Source organism: Pongo abelii, chromosome 1, assembly GCF_028885655.2.
Source record: "Pongo abelii isolate AG06213 chromosome 1, NHGRI_mPonAbe1-v2.0_pri, whole genome shotgun sequence".
Classification (NCBI taxonomy): Eukaryota; Metazoa; Chordata; class Mammalia; order Primates; family Hominidae; genus Pongo; species Pongo abelii.
The window spans coordinates 39,347,447-39,373,272 of record NC_071985.2 but is presented as its reverse complement, the minus strand read 5'-3'; the positions used below and the strand labels follow the sequence as shown (position 1 = coordinate 39,373,272).

Here is a 25,826-nt window from a genome sequence, read left to right as displayed (position 1 = left end):
GTTGGCACATAGTTACAATTTGATTGGTTAGGTTTTGTTGTTGTTGTTGATGTTTTTGAGATGGAGTCTCGTTCTGTCACCCAGGCTGGAGACAAGGTCTTGCTCTGTCACCCAGGCTGGAGGGCAGTGGTGCAGTCGTGGCTCACTGCAGCCTCAACCTCCCAGGCTCAAGCGATCCTCCCACCTCAGCCTCCTGAGTAGCTGAGACCACAGGTGCATGCCACCACACCCAGCTAATTTTTAATTTTTTTTTTGTAGAGACAGGAGTCTCACTATGTTGCCAGGGCTCGTCTTGAGCTCCTGGGCTCAAGCGATCCACCAGCTTCAGCCTCCCAAAGTGCTGGGATTACAGGTGTGAGCCACCACACCCTGTTTTGATTATCTTGCTTTTAACTATGTATTACTCTTATTTATTTGAACATCTGTATCTAAGTTTTACAGTTTTAAGCTTAGCATCATCATTAGTATTAATGAAATAGAGCCCTGAGTTTCTTGCCTTAGTTGAACACACACTTAAATCATTTGTAAAACACTTCAACTGTTTACAGAGTGTTTTCACATACAGTGTACCTTTAAATCTTCATACTTTTAGTCCTTAAAGTCACCATATACAATATTGAACTCCTTTCTGCCCCTACCCCTAAACATGCTTTTCCTCCTCCTCCATTTCCTAAATCATTTTACAGTACAACTGTAAAATTGTTGCTAAAGCTAGGAGCCATAACCTCATCATACATATCTCATCTTGTCGATCTGGGTTCATTGAGTTTCTCAGAGGTTTGGATTTGTAGTTTTAATTAAAGGGAACCTTTTGCCAGTACTTCTTCAAATATTAATTCTGGCCACATAACCCCTTTCTGAAACTGATACATATATATGAGACCCTTTGAAGTTGACCCAAAACTCACTGATGCTGTGTTCTTAATTTTTTTCCCTGTCTTTTTTTTTTTTTTTTTTTCCGGAAACAGAGTCTCACTCTGTCACCCAGGCTGGAGTACAGTGGCACAATCTCAGCTTACTGCAACCTCCACCTCCCGGGTTCAAGTGATTCTTCTACCTCAGCCTCCTGAGTACCTAGGATTACAGGCATGCACCACCACACTTGGCTAATTTTTTGTATTTTTAATAGAGACAGGGTTTTGCCATGTTGGCCAGGTTAGTCTCAAACTCCTGGCCTCAAGTGGTCCACTGGTCTCACCCTCCCAAAATGCTGGGATTACAAGCATGAGCCACCGCACCTGGCTTCCCTGTCTTTTTTTCCCTCTGTGGTTTGATTTTAGATCTTCTATTGCTATGTCTTTGGTTTCATTGATCTTGTCCTGTGCAGTGTCTATGTTGGTAATCCAGTCCAGTGTATTTCTCATCTCAGATATATTTTTGAGTCTCTATAAGTTAAATTTGGGTCTATTTTATATAGTCTGTGTCTCTCTTAACAAGCCCATGTTTTCTTCTATTGTCTTGAACCACAGGACATATTTATAATAGCTGTTTTAAGGTCCATGTCTACAAATTCTATCATCTGTTTTGTTTCTGGATCAGTTTTTATCGATTGACTTTTTTTCCTTAATATGGGTTTTATTTTCCTTCTTCTTTGCATGCTTGATAATTTTTAATGGATCCCGGATATTGTGGATTTTACATTGTTGGGTGCTAAATTATTTTGTTTTCTCATACTTTTGAGCTTTGTTCTTGGATGCAATCAGGCAACTTGAAAACATTTTGATCCCTTTGAGGCTTGCTTTTAAGTTTTGCTATAGAAAACTAGACATTATTTATTCTAGGGCTAATTTGACCCCATTACTCAGGCAATTTCCTTCTAAGTACTCAACTCAGTGCCCCATATATTATGTTTTCTACACTTTGTTCAGAATGTGAATTATTCTCAGGCCTGTGTGAGTTCTGGAGATTGTTCTGCTTGATTCCTTCCACCACTTCTTTCCTTGGTCATAGGTAGTTTGGGATTCAAAATTAACTTTTAAACTATGAGTGAGACTTAAGCATATTTACATATGGCTGAGACAAATTCACTGAAGCCTGATATTGAGGATGTGAGACAAGAAGGCTGTAGAAAATAGGATCCAGACAGCAGGTGGAGAAATTGGTCTGAAATACAAGGGATGCCTCCTCTTACAGTGGTAAGAAAGAAGAAGAGAATCCAGATGTCAGAAAGTTTGTAGATATTTTCACAGGAAGTTGAGGAAGTTTCCACATATTGAGAGGTGTGTGTGTATGCGTGTGTGTGTGTGAGAGAGAGAGAGAGAAGCAGGAGGCAGGAATGAGTAAGGAGAAAGGGAACGGGGTCAGAGAATGGAACTGGGTCCGCTGATTTTAGAAAATGGAAGATTTATAATAATTGGGGAAATGGAAAAATAAATTTACCCGAGAAGTATAACTAGATTGTAAGTATAGCCAGATGATGGCCAAAGTTCCAATTCATCCCATTGTGTGATGCTTTTCCTAGTACAATCAAGGAGTTAATTGGTTCTTCCAAGGTTAGCGTTTTGGCAGCTTGGAATGCCAGCTTGATGGAGGAAGAAGTAAGGACAAGAAGGGGCTGATGAACAAGAAGTATAGTGTCAAGGACTGAAGGTCCAGTCAAAGCATGGTGTTATGACAGCACTTGAGTGAGCAAATTATGTTAGAAAAAAGAGGTGTAGTTAGCACCTGTTTTACTTAGTAATTTTGGCAAAGACCTCACCGTAGCCTCTGGTGATGCTGAGGTCCAAGAAATAATAGTGAGACTGGGAGGGAGAAGTCATTAGAGATGAGAAAATCAAATAACTTCGTGTGCAGACTGTTAGAAGGATCATTCATGTGGAAATTTAATTCACCTTAAGTCACATTAAGTCAGAGAGACATTAGGGTGCAGGGGAATCTGTGAGCCAGGTGGAAATCTTCACTAAAGGAGCAGGCCTCACTAGATGATTAGCAGTTGAAACATTGCTGAGAGGGAGAAGATGGTACAGTCAGATGGCAGGAGCTTCAGACTGAACCACAATCTGCAGGAGTGCCTCATGGATCCTGGTAACATATGCTTGAAAATTTTATACAAATGAATTTCTGTCAGTGTTTGGGCAGATTTGAAGGGACTTACCCAATTTTGTAATTTGTATCAATCCCCTCTGAAGGCCCAAACAATAACGGGAACTCTGAAGAGGAGGCAGGTGTGGGCCCCAGATTTGAAAGGTAAACTCGTAGGACACAGCCTCCTTCGCCTCCTATGCTCACATTCTTGATGGGCAGTTACCACACCCCCACCAAAAATCATCACCATCCCACTGGCACTCTTCCTTGGTAGAAATGTGGGGAACTCACTACTCTTGTGAATTATAGAGGGAAAAATAATGAAGTGAATATGAGGATGAAGCCAGGTTGTAAAGATCCTCAAAAACAGAATAAGGGATTTAGACTTCTTAGTAAAAAGACCATTCGAATTAAGAGTCCAGAATCCTAAGTCCTAGTCCATTTTCTCCAGAACAACCAGATATGTTAAAACTTTCAGAAAGATATTTAACCTCTCCAGGCCTTATTTTTTTTTCATTTCTAAGGTAAATATGTTAGGTAGAGTAGGTAGATTTGAACCATGTTCTCCAGAAATGCTCTGGGATTCTGGAAATGTTTGCTTCAAATTTCTTTTTTTTTTGAAATGGAATTTTGCTCTTGTTGCCCAGGCTGGAGTGCGGTGGCGCAATCTCACCTCACTGCAACCTCCGCCTCCTGGGTTCAAGTGATTCTCCTGCCTCAGCTTCCTGAGTAGATGGAATTACAGGCATATGCCACCACGCCCAGCTAATTTTTGTATTTTTAGTAGAGACGGGGTTTCACCATGTTGGTCAAGCTGGTCTCAAACTCGTGACTTTGTGATCTGCCCACCTCAGCCTCACAAAGTGCTGGGATTACAGGTGTGAACGACTGCGCCCAGCCTCTTTTTTTAATTATAGTTTAAAATGGTAAATAAAAAAAAATCAACATAAACACATGCTGTGTACTAAATTTTAATCTATTGGAAATCGTTTACATGTTAACTCACTGTATTAGTCCATTCTCAACACTGCTAATAAAGACATACTGAGGCTGGGTAATTTATAAAGAAAAAGGGTTTAATGGACTCATAGTTCCACATGACTGGGGAAGTCTCACAATCATGGTGGAGGCAAATGAGGAGCAAAGTCACATCTTACATGGTGACAGGCAAGAGAGCCTGTGCAGGGGAACTGCACTTTATAAAACCATCAGATCTCATGAGACTTATTTACTATCAAGAGAACAGCACAGGAAAAACCCACCCCCATGATTCAATTACCTTGCACCAGTTCCCTCCCATGACATGTGGGGATTATGGGAGCTACAGTTCAAGATGAGATTTGGGTGGGGACACAGCCAAACCATATCACTCACTATCTACTTTTTTGTCTTCTATAGATTTACTTATAAAGCCACTTCTCCCATATCTCTCTATATATTTGAAATTCTTATAATTGTGACTTGGGAATATTATAGCTTGGTGTTGATATATTGTTTAATTGCTATATATTGTTTAATTTAGTCCTATATATGTCTGCCATAAAAATTATATTAATACTAAATTCATGCATCACAGTCACTGCTTTTTCTATATTTAAAAAAATCAGGTAGTTTTAATTATTTGCATAAAATCAGGGTAATTTTCTTTAAAATATAAGCAATCATTATAGTAATGCTTTAACTTAAAAAGTTTCTGTAATATTCCCTAACTTTATCTTTCAATTTTCTTGGTCAGTTCAATGAATTAATATTCTGACATTGCAAGACAAGGTAATTCACAGCTTATCAGCTCTTTATTGATATTATACATAAAATAAAACACAAACACTGGATGCAAAGTTAATATATGACTAAACTGTTACCAACAAACCTAAATATCAAATTTCATTTTTTATTAAAATAGCCTGTTATAATTTGAGCTCAGTAATAAATGTATACTAATACAATGCTATACTTACCTGTTTCATGTATTTGAATGTGGAATAAGAATAAGATTTTATTTTTTTAAAGAGTACTTTTTTTTTTTTTTTGAGACAGAGTCTTGCTCTGTCACCTAGGTTGGAGTGCAGTGGTGTAATCTCAGCTCACTGTAGCCTCCACCTCCCAGGTTCAAGCAATTCTCATGCCTCAGCCTCCCAAGTAACTGGGACTACATTCGTGTACCACCACGCCTGGCTAATTTTCTTTTTTCTTTTCTTTTTTTTTTTTTTTTTTTTTTTTTTTGGATTTTTAGTGGAGATGGGGTTTTGCCATGTTGCCCAGGCTGGTCTCCAGCTCCTACTAGGATTACAGGTGTGAGCCACCACGCCCAGCCAAAAGGGTACTTTTACTACAACTTTTTGAAAACCACTAGATTAAATTATCTTTGAGATTCTAAGATTATATTATTCTGAAATAGGGATCCTGTAAGTAATTTTTCATAACTATTGAGACATGATTCACAGATCATAAAATTCACCCTTTTATGGTGTAAAAGTCATGATTTTTAGAATATTCACATAGTTGTGCAGCCATCACCATGATTTAATTTCACAATATTTTTATTATCCACCCCACCAAAACTCTGTAGCCATTAGCAATTACACCTCCTGGCAACCACTAACCTATTTTTTGTGTCTATGGTTTTGCCTCTTCTGCACATTTTATATGAATCAAATCATACAATATGTGGCCTTTTGTGTTTGATGACTTTTACTTAGCATGATGTTTTCAAGGCTCATTCATGTTTTATCACGTATCCATACTTCGTTGTTTTTTGGGGACTTAATAATATTCTTTGTATGGATATACCGCATTTTGTTCGTCTTTTCATTCATTGACATTTGGGTTGTTTCCATTTTTGGCTTTTATGAATAATGCTGCTATGAACATTTGTGTACAAGTTGTTGTGTAGACTTATAGTTTCATTTCTCTTGAGTATATGTCCAGTTCTAGAGCTGTATTTATTCTTAACATTTCTGGGAACTGCCAAACAGTTTTCCAAAGTAGGTGCACCATTTTACTGTCCCACCAGCAGTGTATGAGAGTTTCAGTTTCTCCACATTCTCTTCAACACTTGTTATTATCTGTCTTTTTATGTAAGCTATCCTACTGGGTATAAAGTGGTATCTTATTATGGTTTTGATTTGTATTTCCCTAATGACTAATGATGTTGAGCATCTTTTCATGTGCTTATTGACCATTCGTGTATCTTCTTTGGATAAATTTCTATTAAAATCCTTTGCCTATTTTTTAAGTTGGCTTATTTGTCTCTTTATTTTTGAGCTGTAAAAGTTCTTTACATATTCAGGAAGTCAGTCCCTTATAAGATAAGTGATTTGATAATATTTCCTCCCATTCTGCTTTTCTTTTTACTTGATGGTGTTCTATGAAGCACAAAGTTTTTAATTTTGAGAAATTCAGTTTATTGATTTTTTCCTTTTTTTGCTTGTGCTGTTAGTGTCTTATCTATTAAACCATTGCCTAATATAAGATAAAGATTTACTACTATGTTTTCTTCTAGTAGTTTTATGGTTTTAGGTCCTAAATTTAGGACTATGATCCATTTGAGTTGATTTTTTTATACAGTGTGAGGGAGAGGTCCAAATTAATTCTTTTACATGTGGATATCCAGTTGTCCCAACACAGTTTGTTGGAAAAAAATCCTTTTTTCATTTGTTTGTGTTGGCACCCTTGTTGAAAATGAATTGCCCATAAATGTAAGTTTTTATTTCTGAACTGTCAATTATAGTTCCTTAATCTATTTGTCTATCCTTCTGCCAGTACCACACTGTCTTGATTATTGAAGCTTTATAGTAAGTTTTAAAATTGGGAAATGTGAGTCCTCCAACCTTGTTATTGTGTTTCAAGATTGTCTTGGCTATTCTGGGTCCCTTGTACTTACATATGAATTTTAGGACACGTAAATTTTAGGACTGACTTCTTTGGTTCTGCAAAAAAAGAAAAAAAAGAAGGCCATTGCAATTTTGATAGGGATCACATCGAATCTGTTTGATCCGTACTTTGGGCTACATTACCGTCTTAACAATTTAAGTCTTCCAATCCATTAGCATGAGATGTCTTTTCATTTATTTAGGACTTCTTTGATTTCTTTCAAAAATGTCTTGTAACTTGCAGTGTAATACAAGTTTTACAGTTTTGTTAAATACATTCCTAAGTATTCTATTCATGTTGAGGCTATTGTGAATGGAATTGTTTTCTTAGTTTTGTTTTCTAATTGTTCATTGCTAGTATAAAGAGATAAAATTGATTTTCATATATTGATCACAAATCCTGAAGCTTTGCTGAGCATATTCATTAGTTCTAGTAGTTATTTTCTTCATGTGTATTTTAGGATTTACTGCATAGGAGATCATGTCATCTGTGAATAGAGGTAGTTCTAATTCTTCACTTCAATCTGAATGCCTTGACAAAGACATTCTCCTAGACTAGTCGCCCCCATAGTTTATTGTTGCTGTTTGTTGTTGTCATTCCTCTTTGATGACTTTCTTGGATTTTTAAAGTCTATATTATTGTCATGTGCATCTTAGTTAACATTAGTGGTCAGCTCAGCTAGCAACTGGACAGAGATTTCATTAAGTCTTTGCTGAGGGGTTCTGTGTATATTGAGCCATGACTTCAATGCTCCAAGAGTCAGTTTACAACTGTGCCTTAACTTTCACTTTCTGCATGCACAGAGCAGCAAGATCAGCTAGAGGTAAGAGACTAGGACCTTCTCAAGTTTTTTCTGGGCATGCACATAACTTTGCACATGTGCATAGACTGCTAGATTTCCAGAAATGTGTTAGAACTTTTCAGAGATCCCTATTAACATCTCATTCCCTAGATTTTGCTCTTATTTTTTCATTGGCCAGAGCTGGTACTGCTTCTTTGGTGACTGCAATGTTAAACAATTGCCACTGATTGTTTCCAACAGATGTTCTAAGGATATAGTTCTTATCAATCTGAGTCAAGTAAAATTAAAACAAAGCCTGAGAATGGAACTTTTCACAGAACTGTGAGACAAGTGAAGTAATGTCATTTCTCTGAAGATGGGGCTCCTGGGCACTCCAAACCCATTCTTCCCCCTCCAGCATCTATGAGGCTGTTGGATTTCACAGTTGCAAGTGTTGGCTTTCAACGCTACCAGGGAACTGGGGAGAGGGTAATGAGAATAGGGTATATTTAAAATGCCACAAACCTTGGTAGTTCTCACAGTATTCAGCCATTTTTCTTGAATAAACACTCCTTGGAGTGTTGCAGGCCTTTAGTTAGTTCAGAGTTCTGAAAAAGTTTTTTTTGACAATGTTTGCCAGTGTTCATGTTGCTTTTATAGAGGAGCAGACTTTCAGAGGTCCTTACTTCACCATTCTGCCTGTAAGGATTTTTGAGTAGAGGTGTGTCACCACCAAAGCCAGGTGTATGGAAGTCTAGTTTACCAGTGTCTGATGTCCATATGCTGGCATAGAGATTGGTGAACTGTAGTGTGATGAGCTGATCCAAAATGGCCATTCAGTTAAGGAAAACTAAGAACATTACCAGAAAAAAATACAAGGCCAAAAGTTCAAAGATTTAAAAGTAAGTAATAGATTGAGTTGACATGGAGGATGACCTGATTGAGCATAGGAGACCTCTCCTGTGCCTGCTCTCTGCACCCCTTCCTCCCCCATTTCCCACTGTATGCATTCACGGCAGACTACACAGATAATAGTGTACAAGAAGCATCAGAATGGAGAAAAGATAACTAAGATGAAATTGCATTATAGAAATATAGGGATCTATTTTTAAAACACTTAATGTGTTAGCTCACGTAATCTTATCACTTGAGAGGACATGAACATGAATCTCTGTTTTATAATGGAGAAAAATGAGACTTTCAGTAGATCAATTACCTCCAAGGCTTAAGGCTAGCAGCAGGTAGAACTTCTCCTAGCTCTTTTGATTTGTCAAGTATTTTTTGCATTATTAGGTAATAACACTCTATTAGAGGGGTTTTAGTAGTAAGGAAGAGCCTATTTTGAGATACTATCCGGAGGAAAAATCACCATTGTACATCTGGTTGGTCATGTGAGATTAAAAAAGAGAAGATGCCCAGAAGTTGGAAAAGGTAATGCATTAAAAGTGTAATTTTAAAACATTGCAGCTAGCCAAAAAACAAATGCCATTCTAATGTAGGGAAATAAAGATCAAGTTGCTATTAATTCAGTGAAAGAATCAGGGAAATAATTACTGAATATTTCATCTTAGCCAGAAATGTATATATTTTGCTGATTTTTCACCAGGTGTCAGCAGCACTGTAAACAATAGCAATTAACAATAGTTACTTGGAATTGGATATCTAAATTTGTTAAATATTACACAGTTGGAAGTATATTATATTCATTTGCTCCCATCGTTTGTTCATATTTTAATATCTTGAAAAATGTCATATATATTTAGCGCTACATTCAATATTTTACTATCTATATTATTACTGTCCACCAGCCTACTAGAGAGTTACTTAAGTGTAGTACTGTAAGTTTTGACTTAAGTGAAGACTCAAAATATTTTAGAGAAACTGGGTCGGCAGGGGGCAGCACAATCTTACAATGTATAAAATGTGGTCATTTGAATGACCATTCAGAAATAGGATATAAAGATAGTGTACTTCATGGCTTTTCAAGCTTTTCAAGCATTCAGACCCTTTATTTCAAATGAAATATTATTTATAACTCAAATATGTAAGGCGGAGAAAAGTGATATTTTACTAACAAATCTTATTTTATAATATTTACTTGTAACATCTATTAATACTGAAAATGATAGGGTTGTTTTGATGAACAAAAAATTGAGAATAAAACTTTCTAGAGGGTACTATTACTATATTATTTTTATAGATGAGGAAATCGAGTCTCAAGGAACTTTTAAAACATGTCCAAGGTCACGCAGATGGCAAAAAGTTAGAGCTTATTCATAAACTCAACTGTCTTACTCCAAAGCACAGGCACCTACAGTTATGCAATTGCTGCTAATACGTTTTCATCTTGCTGCAGCTCTGAAATCCAGTGCAACGTATTTCTTTTGTTTTAATTATACATTTTAGAGAAAACTCTGATTCATATAGATAAGGAGTTACAAATGATAACTTTGACAGCTTGCTCTTTAAACTTCAAATATTCTCAATTAAACAGAAATGACAGGTAAATCTTTAGTCCAAGACACAAATAATAATACATTAAATTTATTTGCAATACAATGTGTTCCCTAATATGTTAACAAGTGGTATAACTATCAAGGAAGTAGACATAGTTATTTCACCTTTTTTAGATATCTGAAGTATGGAGATGCTAAATACCTTACTAAAGTCACGGTCCTGTAACAGACCCCCGTAAATCTGACTGCAAAGTTTCCTTTCCTTACGAGTACACTATATTGCCTCTATTATATTACTCATTTATGTACTTGTATTGTTTTTATGTTAATTTTTAAATAGTTAAAATTGTATTTTTAAAATGAAATTCAATAGATTTCACTAACCACTGTTGGAAAACCAATAGTCTATGGATAATTATAATCCAAAACATGGAAGACACTTAGAAATCATTTGGGGCTGTTATATTAATAATTTAATTTATTTCCATTTAGTTTTCCAATAATAAAAACATATTTATATTAAAAACAGATTCAAATCATCTCATTTAAAACAAATTCATTAAAGGGAACATATAACATAATTGGATATGTCAACTTGCGTAGGAATAACTGATTCTAACACTCTATATGCTGAGTGACCAATTTAAAAAGCTCACACTTCCCCCAGGTGTAAATGTGAGAGCGTTTCTGGTATACAGAGTCTTTACTATTTAGCAACCCAATATGTGTCAGCAGTGACTCAGATATCTCAGAGAAAGAAGCTTTTTGAAATTTTCAGAAATGTGATAGACTAGTAAGAAATCAAAGAAGTCAGCTACATTAATTTTGAAGCGCAATGTATAGTTCTTAGTATGCGCTAAAGCTCTGTAGGTTAGAAAAATCTTACATGATTACTACAACTGTAACGTGTCTAGATCACTAAGATTGATTATAATAAAACATATTTTTAAGTCTATGTTTTGCTACAGGGTAAAAAATTGCAATTTTTTGCTCGGGATATAAAATGTTCACAAAGCAAGTATTATCTCAAGTAAAGACTTATCTATCACTAGCACAGCTAAGTAAGTTGTGATCCCTGCTCAAGCACTCAGTCATGCAGCATATTTGGCCTTATTTTTTGAAGATGTATATCTGAGCATGTTACTCACCAGTTCAAAATGCCTCTCTTGCTTCCACTACTTGTAGAGTAGGTCCAACTTTTCTTACCACCGCATTTCATGTCTTTCATGATTCATTATTTTCATTCAGCAATATTTATTAAGTGCCTGCTGAATGATAGGCACTGTACTAATTTGAGGACATACAAAGATGAAGAAAACAAAAGTTCTGCCCTCAAGGGGCTCACAGTCTAGTGGGAAAGACAGACAAAGCAACAGTTACGGGACAGAAAGTCTCTAATAGAAATATTCATGTAGTGCTGGGTGAGTAAAATTTGGCTTCAATCTTCCTTTCCATCTACATTTTCCACCCCCACCCCATATACACATGCCACTCCAGACCAGTTTACATTTACCAAACGTGATACCCACTTTTGGGGCTTAGCTTATACTTTCTTTGTGTGAAATGCCCTTCCCTATGCCTGCTGAAATACTATTAGGACCAACTTCAGGTATCTCCGGAATATTGTTTCTGTTACCAGAGTTAATCATATCCACATATTTTCTCCCATAAAATCTCTAAAGGCAGTTTATCATAGTCTGCCTTGAAATCAGTTCATCTATTCCCTAGTACAGTGCTTGTGCTGAACAGACATTGAATATACTTTTCTACTGCTGAGTCTCTAAATAACAACTTTATTTCTAGTCTATTCTGTTTCCTTCAGTAAGATAAAAACAGTATGGCCCAGCATGGTGGCTCACATCTGTAATCCCAGCACTTTGGGAGGCTGAGGTGGGCAGGCCACCTGAGGTCAGGAGTTCAAGACCAGCCTGGCCAACATGATGAAACCCCATCTCTACTAAAAATACAAAAATTAACCGGGCGTGTTGGCTCATGCCTGTAGTCCCAGCCACTCGGGAGGCTGAGGCACAAGAATCACTTGAACCCAGGAAGCAGAGGTTGCAGTGAGATCATGCCACTGCACTCCATCCTGGGCAACAGAGTGAGACTCGGTCTCAAAAAAAAAGAAAAAACAGTATATGGTCTATTTATTACTTTTTGCAACTGGCCTGAAGTCTGGTCACAAATAAAATGAATTAGGATTATAAGATGAATATGAGTGTTTCTAAAAACTATTAAACAAAATGTAAACAGTGTATTAGGTACTAGAGTATAATGGATACTGTTGGTTTTCTGCCCCAAGTGTAAATGTGAGAGCATTTCTGGGATGCAGAGTCTTTACTATTTAGCAACCCAATATGTGTGAGCAGTGACACGGATATCTCAGAGAAAGAAGGTTTTTGAAATTTTCAGAAATGTGATAGACTAGTAAGAAATCAAGGAAGTATGTATATACTACATATATACTATATGTAGTATGTATGTATATACTACATATATACTATATGTAGTATGTATGTATATACTACATATATACTATATGTAGTATATATGGTCTATATGTGTATATATGACATACATATGTAGTATATGTATACTACATACATACTATATGTATGTAATATATACTACATACATATATATACTACATGCATACTATATGTATGTATGTATGTAGTATATATGGTCTCAGGAGATCGAGACCATCTCCACTACTTCTTTCGTTAAAAGAAATCCTATTTTGTTCAGGAAGCCAAACTTAGGCCATACAATTCCCACAGAAAAAAATAATTTCCATTGAAGATGAACTCACATTTTAAAAAGTATGAGCAGGAAGAATTGGTCCACCATGAATGACAGTAGACGCAAGAGAAAGATGTGTTGGCAGCTCTAGAACTAATAGGGCTCTGTGAAAGAGATTATAAAATAAATATGCTTTAATGGAATAAAGAAATAAAAGAAGTAATAGAAACTACAAAAAAAAAAGAATAAGACAATGTGGGAAAAGAGGTTGATTTAAATAAGGGCCATATTGAACTTCTAGAATGAAAAAGTCGTTAAAAATAGTCAATGAAAAATATGAAAAAGTTTTGGAGAGTGGAATAAGAATGTTAAGCATATTTTCTAATAAGGACTCCAGAATGTGAGACTAGAGAAAACAAAAGATAATATTTAAAATACATAGATCATCAGATTGAGAAATTAGAAGTTTTATACAGGATTATTAAAACTGAGTCCACACCCATAAAAATTACGGTGAAAGGATAAAATACCAGACAAAATGATAAAAGCAACCAGAGAAGATATAAGGGAACAACAATTTGACCAACAGCAGACTTCTCAACAGCTACAACAAAGGCCAGAAGGCAGTGCAGTAGTGTAATATACTACATGCTAGACGTTGTTCTAGGTATTCAGTATACATTAATGAAAAACAGATACAAATTTTGGCTTGCATGAAACTTAATTCTAGGTAAAGAAGAGAGAGATAAACATAATACATACAATAAGTATAGGGTATGTGAGAAAGAGATAAGTACTGTGGGGTGGAGGGAAAAACAGGGTGAGCAGAATTAAGAGTGCTAGTGAGAAAGGAGGTGTAATATTAAATAAGGGTCAAGGTATAAGGCTCATTGGGAATGTGACATACGAGCAAAGACTTGAAACAGGTGAGGGAGTTAACCATGTACAAATCTGAGGAAAGAACACCGCGAGCGGATGGAACAGCCCATCCTGAGCCCAGAGTGCGTGTATTGTGTTCAAGGAGTAGCAAGGAAGTGTATTTAGCTAGAACTCCATGATTGAGGAGTAAAGTAGTAGGAGGTAAAGTAAAAGAGGCAGCCCTCTCACTCCAACCCACCAAAATCTATAATTTTCAATACTCGCACAAACAAAAAAAAACTTCCTAAGTCAACTCAGTGTCAGAGAATAAAGCATAATTAAAATTGGAAATATTTAGGCACAAACACAAATGAAAATACCTAAATTTGTGGATTTCAGCCCCTATCAGTATTATAAGGAAATATCTAGGCCAGGCACGGTGGCTCACGCCTTAAGCTCCCAGCACTTTGGGAGGCCGAGGCGGGCGGATCACGAGGTCAGGAGATCAAGACCATCCTGTAACACGGTGAAACCCCGTCTCTACTAAAAATACAAAAAAATTAGCCGGGCGTGGCGGCGGGCGCCTGTAGTCCCAGCTACGCAGGAGGCTGAAGCAGGAGAATGGCATGAACCTGGGAGGCGGAGCTTGCAGTGAGCCGAGATCGCGCCACTGCACTCCAGCCCGGGTGACAGAGCGAAACTCCGTCTCAAAAAAAAAAAAAAAAGGGATATAACCACCAATTCAGTGGAGGTCTCAAAATTGCAAGAGAATGACTCTAGGAAAATAAATTTGAAAACAAAAGGTACAATTTTCTTGAAACATACAAATGTCTAAAAAGTGATTTAAGAGTAGTAGAAAACATGAAAAGAGTGATTATCATTAAAGAAATTCAGCCAGTAGCCAGAGTCCCCTTAAAAGAAAGAAAGAGGAAAAAAAGATGGTCGACTTTCAGAAGCAAGTTTTACCCAACTTCAGTGAACAAATAACTTCTATGTTACATAAGCTATTTCAGAGAATGAAAAGGAAAGGTACCTAACTTCTCTTTCGAGGCTTATATAATTTTGACACCAACTAGACAAGAATAACATGAGAAAATTATAAACCAATCTCATTTATAAACATATATGCAGAAACCCTAAATTAAGCATTTTAAAATAATTCAGCAAAAAATATACACATATGCCTATATTTATACATATATATTCTTCAGATAGGTATTATTTCAGGAGACCATGAGAAAAGAAACTTATAAACTTTATAAACCAATCTCACTTATAAGCATATAGGCAGAAATGCTAATTAAATATGTTCATATTGAATACAGCAAAAAAGTGCGTCTGTATATATAATACATATACATAAATTTTGATTATAGCAGGAATTTTTTTTTTTTTTTTTTTTTGAGATGGAGTCTCGCTCTGTCACCCAGGCTGGAGTACAATGGCATGATGTCGGCTCACTGCAACCTCCACCTCGCAGGTTCAAGCAATTTTCATGCCTCAGCCTCCCGAGTAGCTGGGATTACAGGCGCCTGCCACCACACCTGGCTAATTTTTGTATTTTTAGTAGAGACAGTGTTTCACCATGTTGGCCAGGCTGGTCTCCATCTTGTGGCCTCAAGTGATCTGCCTGCCTCGGCTTCCCAAAGTGCTGGGATTACAGGCATGAGCCACTGCACACGGCGGATCATAGCAGGGATTTTTATGACCATTTCCACATGATGCTGTGGTCAAACGCTGATAAAATATTTTGTTATTATGGTTATTTATGTGACTGTACTATGATTCATTTTTCTTCTATCTTAAATCTTAGATATGTTAATTTTTAGTGTTAATATGTAGGGCTTATGAAAGAAAAAGTGATCATTTTCTGCTTTTATTGTAGCTCTTCCTTTCCTAACCTGAATGTCGGAGCTGTGCTCCATGAGTGTGGTGACATCATGATTCCGTTTCATCGAACCATCTTTTCATCTTCCTTGGCTCCTGCAAGGCTAATAACTGCACAGCAAGAGCCTGTGGAGGGTACTTACAATTGGAGCAACAGCAACAACATCACCTGCTCCCCAGTAATGTGGATAACAGTGCTCACTGAAGACCAAGGGGGAAAAGCAGGGACAGATATCTCAGTTGAATGGGCTCTGTAGTTGACGTCTGTTTTTTCTGCCTAGCATTCATATCTTTCTTATGTACACAGTACCCAGATTTTGGTTGGGAGACTAACCTGCCCCTGTATTCTGCTGAAGCGAACTTTATTGCGAAGCCCTAGAATTAAATCTCATGGGCTCTAAGCAGCAAGTTCCAGGATTTGGGTTTGAGCAAGTAGGATGCTGTCTTCCTCTTTCCCATGACACTCAGAGCTGCTGGCAACTAGGAGGGAAAAGTCTGCCAGAGAATGAAGCCAAATTTGGGAAACAAACCTGAGAAATTGATAAAGGAGAACTGGTTCCTAGTGACATGGGTTGAGGCCTGGATCAATGAGTGCCTGAAGCTGCCTGTGTACAAACTGTACAAAGCCACTGCTCACTCCAGTAGGCTGTCCTTTTGATACACTTGGTGTTTTTACAAACCCTACTAAAACCCAGCCTGGCTGTCCTTTACGCTGGACTTACAGTGTGGAGGATGGAAAGGAGGTGGGATTTGGAGCAATTATGCTCTTTCTTCCTCTCTCCTGAAATTGCCTCTGGTGATCTCCTCCTTACCTAGTTCCCTGGGGCTAGGAAAGGGCCCTGAGGAGGGAGCCTTGCTGCTAGAGATGAAGCTTATCATTAGTGGCAGCTCTAACTTTGCAGCAGGTGACTTCCCTTGTTTTAACTTCAGCACCCTCTGTGATCGCCCCATTTTCAGAAAAGTATAATGGAAGCATTTCACATATAAATAAAATTAAAAACTGAATGCTGTCTTCCAGACACAGTGAGAATTAAGTTGCACAGACACTATTCAATAGATAATTCAATTATAGTAATTATCATTGTACAGTTCAGTGGTTTCACCTTAAGAAATATTGAGCATAAGTAGTTACAAGTAAGCTGGAAGTAATTTAATATTAATAAAAAGCCCAGTATGTATACTTAATAGGAATTATATTGTATTTTTAATCATATTGTTTTTTCTCTATGTATTTACAAGCTTCCACCTGATTTTAACCTATTCACTCCATTAAGGAAATGTAATGGCTACCTTATCCACTAATTCTGGTTATGGTAAACATATAGAGTATATTCATTCCTGTAAAAATTACATATACTTTACTTTCACAGAATTACTTGTAATCCTTTACCCTAGGGCAGAAGACTCAGGGGGAAGGAGGGGAAGTATTAAAAAGAAGTAAAATATTATGCAAGATGGAAAGAAGTTTTACTTTTGGGAGCCTGTGGGACTATTTCTTTAAGTAGACCTAGTTATGATTGGAATTTGTTTGACTTTGCATTAATCACCTGCAGCTACTGCTACCTAGGCAAGCCCCAGTTATAAATTAATGATGAGATCTGCAGAGGGAGTAGATGGAGATTCCTGAATATACACTGAATGGAGCAGCATGCCCTGAGGAGTACTCTGAGGAAAGATGCCATTTGGGCAGACAGCATCGATATTTAATTTGAGGTTGTTTGTTTTTGAGACAGATCTCGCTATGTTGCCCAGGCTGCTCTAGAACTCCTGGGGTCAAGTGGTTCTCTTCTGTCAGCCTCCCAAGTAGCTGAAATTATAGGCGAATGCCCCCCCCCTTTTTTTTTTCTTTACTACAGTGATTCTGTTTACATAGCTATTCTTTACTGCTTTTCTTGTACTGAGTGATCTCCTTGGACTGCCACAACTCTACTAACATTGAATGGGCAGTTACACTAATGCTAGTGGAAGGGACATGAGATTAGTACTTTTTCTAGGGCATAAATTCATAATGAACTCTTCTAGATAACAGTTTCTTGTGTTATTTAAACACCACTATATTTCAGCAGGGCTTACTAAAATAGAATGTGATCAACAAGGATCTTAATGCTCTTGCTTTTTGGTTGGACTTGAAGATAACGATTTTCACAGCAGTGAAGTGGGGAGTGTTTTCCTTAGGATTGAGAAAGGCCTTTCCATCGCTTTCTTTGGGCATCGCTGTGTTTCTCAAAAGTGGCCGTATGACTTCTGTGTATAAGCAACTATTAGGTTCACATCTTATCTGACAGTAGGTTAATGTGAAAAATACTATATTGTGAAAAATTATCTCACAATATTCTAACAGATGCTGCTAGTATTATAGCCTAATGTAACAAATGCACCAAATGTGCTCAAGCATGTTTTTGACACTATTTTCATAAGTGATGATATATCCTAATTGAAACTTACTAAAATTGTTTTCATCTCCAACTGTCATGAAAACATACCAAACTATGTGTTTTGTGTACCCATGACTTAAGAATATAAAATGTATATTCCTTTTGGCTTCCACTCTGTAGTCTAGAGTTAAAAATAGGAGATTTTACCCTTCTGTATATTAGTCCAACAAGTTTGTTCAGGCTCCAGGTATGTATTAATTCTCCTTCATTACTTCTACAGCCAGTAGTAGGTTTAAACTCCAGGATTCTTATAAAAACATTAAAAAAAATTTTAACTACATTGTTATAGGGAATACTGTTAGTGTCTTTTTTTTCTTTCCTTTTTAATTCATGGACTGGATCTCTTTGGGAATCTTCAAAGAAAGTTCTGTATATTTATTTTTATCGTTGTATATTCATTTGTGTATACTGTGTCTTTTCATCATGTAATTCTTTTCTTAAATCTTCTTTCTTGCAAAACCCAACACACAGTAGAAAAGGGTAAAAAATGCAAGTGTGCAACCCATTTATCACAAAGCAAAACCCATGTAATTACCATCCAGGTCAAGGAATGAAACATTGTCTCAGTAACCCCAGAAACTCCCATCCTGCCCTTCCCAATCACCCTTCTTCTCTCCCACCTCCAGAGTTAACTACAATTTTTACTTTATGTGAATTACTTTTTTGCTTTTCTTTATAATGTTACCACCTATTAATACATCGGGAACATAATGGTTTAGCTCTGCTTGGTTTGAGGTTTTGGTTTTTGGGTTGTTTGATTTTTTGTTTGTTTTTGTTACTTTACATAAATGGAATTATGCAGCTAGGTATCCTTTTGGGCCCAACATGTTTTACTTAAAATCACATTTGTAAATGTAGTTATAATTGGTTTTCATTGCTGTATAGTATGCCATTGCATGAACTCAGTACAAATTATCCATTCTATTGGATCCAATATGAATAATGCTGCTATGGACATTCTTTCATATGTCTCTTGATAAACACTGCACTTATTTCTGATGTGTATATATGTAGGAGTGGAACTGCCAGATCATAGGGTATGTGTATTTATAACATTTAAAACATTGGTATCACTTCACATTTCTACAAGAGAACTATGATATATGATAGTTCCCAGTGCTTTGTCCTCACCACACTTGGTATTCTTTTAGCTCATCTGTTTGTTGTGTAGTGTTACCTCGTAGTTTTCATTTCCATTCCCCTGATTACTAATGAAGTCAAACAGTTCAAAGAAACCTGCCGATATTTTTATTGGAATTGAATTTAATCTATTGATTAATTTGGAGAGAATGTTACAAAGTTGAGCTTTCTAATACAGTAACAGTTTATATAGTACTTTTTGGTTTCTCTCAATAATGTTCATAGTTTTCTGTATAGAGGACTTGCATATCATTTGTTACATTTATTCCCACATATTTTATATTTAAATGCCATAATAAATGATATTTTAATAAATTTTATTTTCTATTTGCTTCTGATTTATAGTAATGTATGGATTTCTAAATTTTACCTCTGTATACAACTGCAGTTCATCTGTAGATTTGTTCCTGTGTACATAATTATGTAATCTGCATATAAGGGCTTTTTTTAAAAAAATCTAGTCCCCTTCCAAATCATTATACTTTTTATTTCATTTTATTGTCTTTAGTAAGGCTAGGATCTTCACTAGCTGGTATCTCCACTACAGTGTTGACTAAAAGTAGTAATAGTTGGCAATTTCAAAGGGGAAACATTAACATTTTTTGCTATTAAGTATGATGTTGCATGTTGCTAGATTTGGTTTGCTAATAGTATATTTAGGATTTTTTCATCTAGATTTATGAATGAGAAAATCTTGTAATTTTTCTTTTTTATAATGCCCTTATTAGATTTTGGTTTTAATATTTTGCTAAATTCTTAAAGGAAGTTGAGGAGTGGTTTCTCTTTCTCTAATATCTGAAAGAGTTTGTGTAAAACTAGCATTATTAATTAGAATTCACTAGTGAAGCCATCTAGGCCAAAGTTTCTTATTTTTGTTTTGTATGTGTATTTTGGAAAGGCTTTTAATTACAAATTCAATTTCTTTAGTAAGACTGTTTCTGAACAGTCTTCCAGCATCTCTTCTGGTTGGTAATAACTTTCTAGAAAGATGTCTATTTCAGAGGTCTCCAACCCCCAGGCCGCAGACCAGTACCAGTCCATGGCCTGTTAGGAATGGGCACCGCACAGCAGGAGGTGAGCAGCAGTGGGCTAGCGAACATTACAGCCTGAGCTCGGCCTCCTGTCAGATCAGTGGCAGCATTAGATTACCCTCTACACCCTGTCCATGGAAAAATTGTCTTCCAGGAAACTGGTCGCTGGTGCCAAAAAGGTTGGAGATCGCTGGCATATTTCATTCAAATTTCAACTTTCTTCTAGTACCCTATCCTATTATTTTTTCATGGTCTGTAGAATATGTAGTGATGTCTTCTTTTTCATTCCTGATCATTGTCATTTGTCCCTTTTTTCTTAATTGGACTCTCCAGAAATTTATTCATTTTATTAGTCTTTCAAATCATTTATTTTTATTATCGTTTAGTTACCTATAGGTTACTAAAAGTATACCTTTAATTTCCAAAAAATATAGATATTTTATTCTCCTCTAGAACAGAGTTTGGTTTTCTAATCAATCAAAAAACATTATGAATAATTTTCATCATTTGAAATTATTATTTGCTTTAATTTAAAAATTCTGTGTACTTGGGAAAATTTTATTTTGTACTTACTAGGTATAATATTCTGCATATGACCATTAGGTCAATTTTGCTTAATGTGATATTCAAATCTTCTACATCCATATGGTACTTATTTGTCCGCCCATTTGGTCAGTTACTGAATTTAGTCAGTTACTGAATTTGGTCAGTTAATGAGGGAAGTGTGCTTATGTACCCAGTGATTATGGATGTCTGTGTTTCTCTTTCTAGTTCTGGCCATTTTTGCTTTCTATATTTTGAGTCCATGTTATTAAATGCATCCAAATTTGGGATTATTTTACTTTTTAGTAATTTCAATGTTTTATCATCATTTTGTATACTTCTTCATCTCTAGTGGTGATTATTGCCTTAAAGCCAACCCTGACTGATACTAATGTAACTACATCAATTTGTTTGATTTTTACATGATTAACTTTTCCCATATTTTTCAACTTTTCTCTATCTCTGTGTTTTAGATGTTGGCTTATAAATAGCAGGTAGTTTTGTTTTGTTTATTTAAAGGCACAGTTAGGACATTTGATGTATTGAGTCTAAATCTTTGTCAGTCTTTTAAGGTTGATAGTCTTTAAACAATAATTTCTCATATTCAAAAAACAGTTTATTAGCATCTATAAGTTTAAGCAACATTTCTCTGATTTCTTTATAAATATGCAGGGATTTATGAAATCTTCTCATTTCCTATTACTTCTTTGGCTTTTACGTAATGAAAAGAAATCCAGGGGCTAAAATATGCTAAGGACAATAATTCTAACCTGGTGTTTGGTTTGCAACTCATCTTTATTGTGATTTACCTACCTAATCCAAATAAACGTGGCATAACAATATATCTCTTAATATATCTCTCTTGCAAAATACTATAAAAATTTTATTATTGATTACAGGGCTGTGACTCCCAAATGAGCGTGTCAGAAATGTCGTGTAGTGAAAGTACATCCTCATGTCAGTCTCTTGAACATGGCTCAGTTCCAGAAATTCTTATTGGCCTGCTTTATAATGCCACAACCGGAAGACTATCAGCAGAAGTGATAAAAGGCAGCCACTTCAAAAATTTGGCAGCAAACAGACCACCCAGTGAGTGAAAAATAATTTTTTTAATTCTAATGTTTTCTGCACTTTTGGGACTCTCAGTATTAGGGAGTTCAATCCTATCATTTAGTCTTAACCAATCAAAATGAAATGGTGTAATCATCAGCTAATCTGTTTCATGTTTTCTATTTCCAGTCATTTGGGAAGTAGAAAAATTTGAAATTCAAAGTATTCATAGTAAAGTGACAACTTTTAATTTTTCATAGTGTCTGCAAAATAAATTATCTCTATCATAGCCATTATCTTTTAATGCCAGAAAAGGTTACAGGGCCTTTAAAAGTGAGTAATGTTCACAAATATGAACAGGAATGTATATAGCTATTGTTGTTAACTGAAGAGTAATGTGTTTTCTATCTGCATGCAGTACTATGAACTATTTTATTTACTTCTATATTTTCCTTCTTTCTCCCTTAACGATTTAAGAAGAAACTATTACTTCACTTTTTTTTTTCTCCTTTAAAATTATAACCCAGTACTGCCAGCAGAGACTTTTCTTAGATGGAATGGGCTTTGCTCTTACCAGGACAAACAGAAGAAGGAACAGTTTGCTGTTTACCCTGGATGCTAAGAAGGGAAAGCTAGATAGCATACCTCTTCCCTGACTATATGCGTGTTATGCCTGTTACTCTTCTGTCTCTGGATCTCTCTCCCAGTTCAACAGGACCAGGGTAGGTTATGGAAGGATAGTGAAATTGTCATCCAATATGCCTCTGAAATGTTGGTACCTAAAAGAGGTAAACTGGGAAAGTGGCAGCTTCTTTTTTTTTTTTTTTTTTTTGGAGACGGTTCTGTTCTTATCGCCCAGGCTGGAGTGCAATGGCATGATCTTGGCTCACTGCAACCTCCGCCTCCAGGTTCAAGCGATTCTCCTTCCTCAGCCTCCTGAGTAGCTGGGACTACAGGCACCCACCACCACACCTAGCTATTATTTTGTATTTTTAGTAGAGGCAGGGTTTCACCATGTTGATCAAGCTGGTCTCAAGCTCCTGACCTCAGGTGATCCATCCACTTTGGCCTCCCAAAGTGCTGGGATTATAGGCGTGAGCCACCACGCCTGGCCCAGCTTCTTTATACTTACCTAAAATTAAAGCTGTTAATGCCGTAAACTAAAAATTTGAAATGAAATCTGAAATAATAATGCCACTTTAAATTTTCTTAAAGAATTCTCACAGACTTACTTAATGCCATGTTTTATTCCAAGAAGCAAGTTAATTATTATAGGAGGGGGGCCAGGCACAGTACCTCACGCCTGTAATTCCAGCACTTTAGGAGGTCGAGGCGGGAGGATCACTTGAGCCCAGGATTTCAAGACCAGCCTGGGCAACAAAGTGAGACCCTGACTCTACAAAAAATTAAAAAATTAGTCAGGTGTGGTGGCTTGAGCCTGTAGTGCCAGCTACTCAGGAGGGTGAGGTGGAAGGATCGTTTGAGCCTGGCACATCAAGGCTGCAGTGAGCCAAGATTGCACCACCGCACTCCAGCCTGGGTGACAGAGCAAGACCCTGTCTTTAAAAAAAAAAAAAAAAAATTGGCCAGGTGCGGTGGCTCACGAGGGCCTGTAATCCCAGCACTTTAGGAGGCCGAGGCGGGTGGATCACAAGGTCAGGAGATCGAGACCATCTTGGCCAACATGGTGAAACCCCATCTCTACTAAAATACAAAAAATTAGTTGGGCATGGTGGCATGTGCCTGTAATCCCAGCTACTTGGGAGACTGAGGCAAGAGAATCGCTTGAACCCAGATGGCGGAGGTTGCAGTGAGCTGAGATTGTGCCACTGCACTTCAGCCTGGTGACAGAGCAAGACTCCGTCTAAAAAAATAAAAATAAATAATAATATTAATTAATTAAAATTAAAAAATAAAGGAGGGGTAACTTTTTTTATCCTTGAATTTATCTCTTTCTAGTTGTCGTAAAAATTATTTATTCAATGGAAGTAAAAAGTTATTATAATATATTGGGTTTGCCCCAAATAATATTGGAAAGCTTGCTTCTTACATGTATCATAGAAGGTGTCTATCCCTGAATTAAAAGTCTGAAGGCTTAAATTCATATTTCTACCCTTGGGCAGTTGACCTCACTCCCCTAAGTCTGTTTCATTATAGGTAAAATTAAGGTCATGTCTCTCACAGGGTAAGTGTGAGACTCAAATCAGATAAAGGTGCATAAAAGAAGGATGGAATTATTATTGTTCCCTTTCTCATTTCAGAAGGAGAAATTGAGTGGGAGAAAAGAAGCAATTTCTAGAATAAACAGATTTGGTAGTGTGACTTGATCATCTTCATTAGTATAGACTTGGAATGCAAACTCAAAAGGCCTGGAGGATAACTGAAATTAGTAAAACTCATAGGTGAAAGATGGGGAGATGGTGAGGCCTGTGACAAACACGAGAGTGCACACCCTGCCAGAAGACTTTCAGATTCACAGATTGTTAGCACTGTGCCGGATACATAGAGCATTGTTTAGGGTCACATTGAGCCCCCAGTTATCAGTTTGCCACTTGTGCTTTAGCTAATAATTTACTATTTTTTTGACAAATATTTAGCTGGAGATGCTAAAAAATAGAATGAAATGATACGTTTGCCTTTCTATCCTTACTGTAGTCACTCTGATAGAAACAGAGCAACAAGGATCACAACTAAAAGGGAGGTCTGGCCAAGCGCAGGGTTGGATAATAAACAGATGACAAAAGATTAACATCCGCAACACAGAGTCAATGTTTCAGGTTACAGAATAGGTATAGCAATTGCCATTATTTTACCATTAGATCTTCAGTATAAGGATAATTCATGGTGTTAGGTGGGAGGTAACTAGAAAGTAAGTATAAGTCAATTTAAAGTAATTTTATGAAAGTGAAATATTTATAAAGTAAAAGGTAAAACAGTTTTATCAGTTTGTCCTAAACAGTATATATTATATAAGATTATAGCCCCTCATATATACCTAGGTTCTAAGCTTTGAACTATGTTATAGACTGAATAATCCCCATTTTTCCAAAGAAAGAGCAATATTCAAGAGCAAAAAGTTCAATAGTCCTATTTTGTTTTGCATAATTAATTTATATATATTGGGAGTAATAAAAGTATTTGAAATATTAAATTGATACATTTTAAATTTAGCAATAATAGTAAGCATAATAATAATTCTAATGATCTTTATAATTACTTATTCAGTCTTTTATAGTCTGATAATATGCATGATTCTATGTTCAATGTGCTTTAGACCAAGAGGATATCATTAAAAAGATGTCCCCCTTTAAAAAAGTATAATTTTTGTTTAAGATTACACAGTAACCTTAAAAATTCTCATCCCATTAAATTTACCCAACATCCTTTTTGTTCAATCCTCTATCTGAATTAAAATGCTAAAGTTTTGTGTTCTTCCACTCCAGTGAACAGTGTTTCCTCTTTAATTCTAACCTTTGACCCTCTTTCACCCAACGATTGACATCTGGTCATTATTTCTTTTACTGCTTTCCACCCCCTGTTGTCAGATGGACTGTTCTGTTGTCTAAAACACTTGATAGGTGGACAGGTTTATATAATCCGAGGTGAGTTCCTGTAGAGGCTAATTGGATGTTGTCTTTTCATGCAAAACCAAAATACCCTAAAACTTGCCAGCAGTGAAGCTGTCCAACATGTTGGTTTCCAAAACAATGCACATTTATTATCTGTGGTACTTTAAATAAAACTAACTTAGAATTTATCTCTGATTATGGATGATGGTATTCAGAGCATATATGAAATAAGCAAAACTTTTTAAAATAAAAATTTTTATTTTTTCATTCATTTGTACTTTGATTCATACAACAGAAATAGATATTTCCTGATAAATATTGCAATTTTCTTTAAAATTAATTGAAATTTTGATATGAAGTACACATGATGGATCAACATGCTGAAGATCATTTGCATGAGTCTAAAAACCTTGAAAACACAGTCTTATAAAGAAAGG

The 25,826-nt window shown here is 36.2% G+C and overlaps 1 protein-coding gene across 10 annotated transcripts in view; it reads left to right on the top strand.

The window, feature by feature from the left end:
• SYT14 (synaptotagmin 14) overlaps positions 1-25,826 on the top strand; it is a 242,746-nt gene that overhangs the window by 206,060 nt on the left and 10,860 nt on the right. For 6 of the 10 annotated variants that reach the window (XM_024255011.3, XM_054521280.2, XM_054521296.2 and 3 more), the window contains one exon: positions 21,670-21,859. In XM_024255011.3, coding sequence (XP_024110779.1) covers positions 21,670-21,859 — 190 coding nt within the window. Of the gene's footprint in view, positions 1-15,619; positions 16,757-21,669; positions 21,860-25,365; positions 25,585-25,826 lie in introns of those variants that run through there. The other 4 variants (XM_054521321.2, XM_054521261.2, XM_054521301.2 and 1 more) reach the window with 4 other exon arrangements.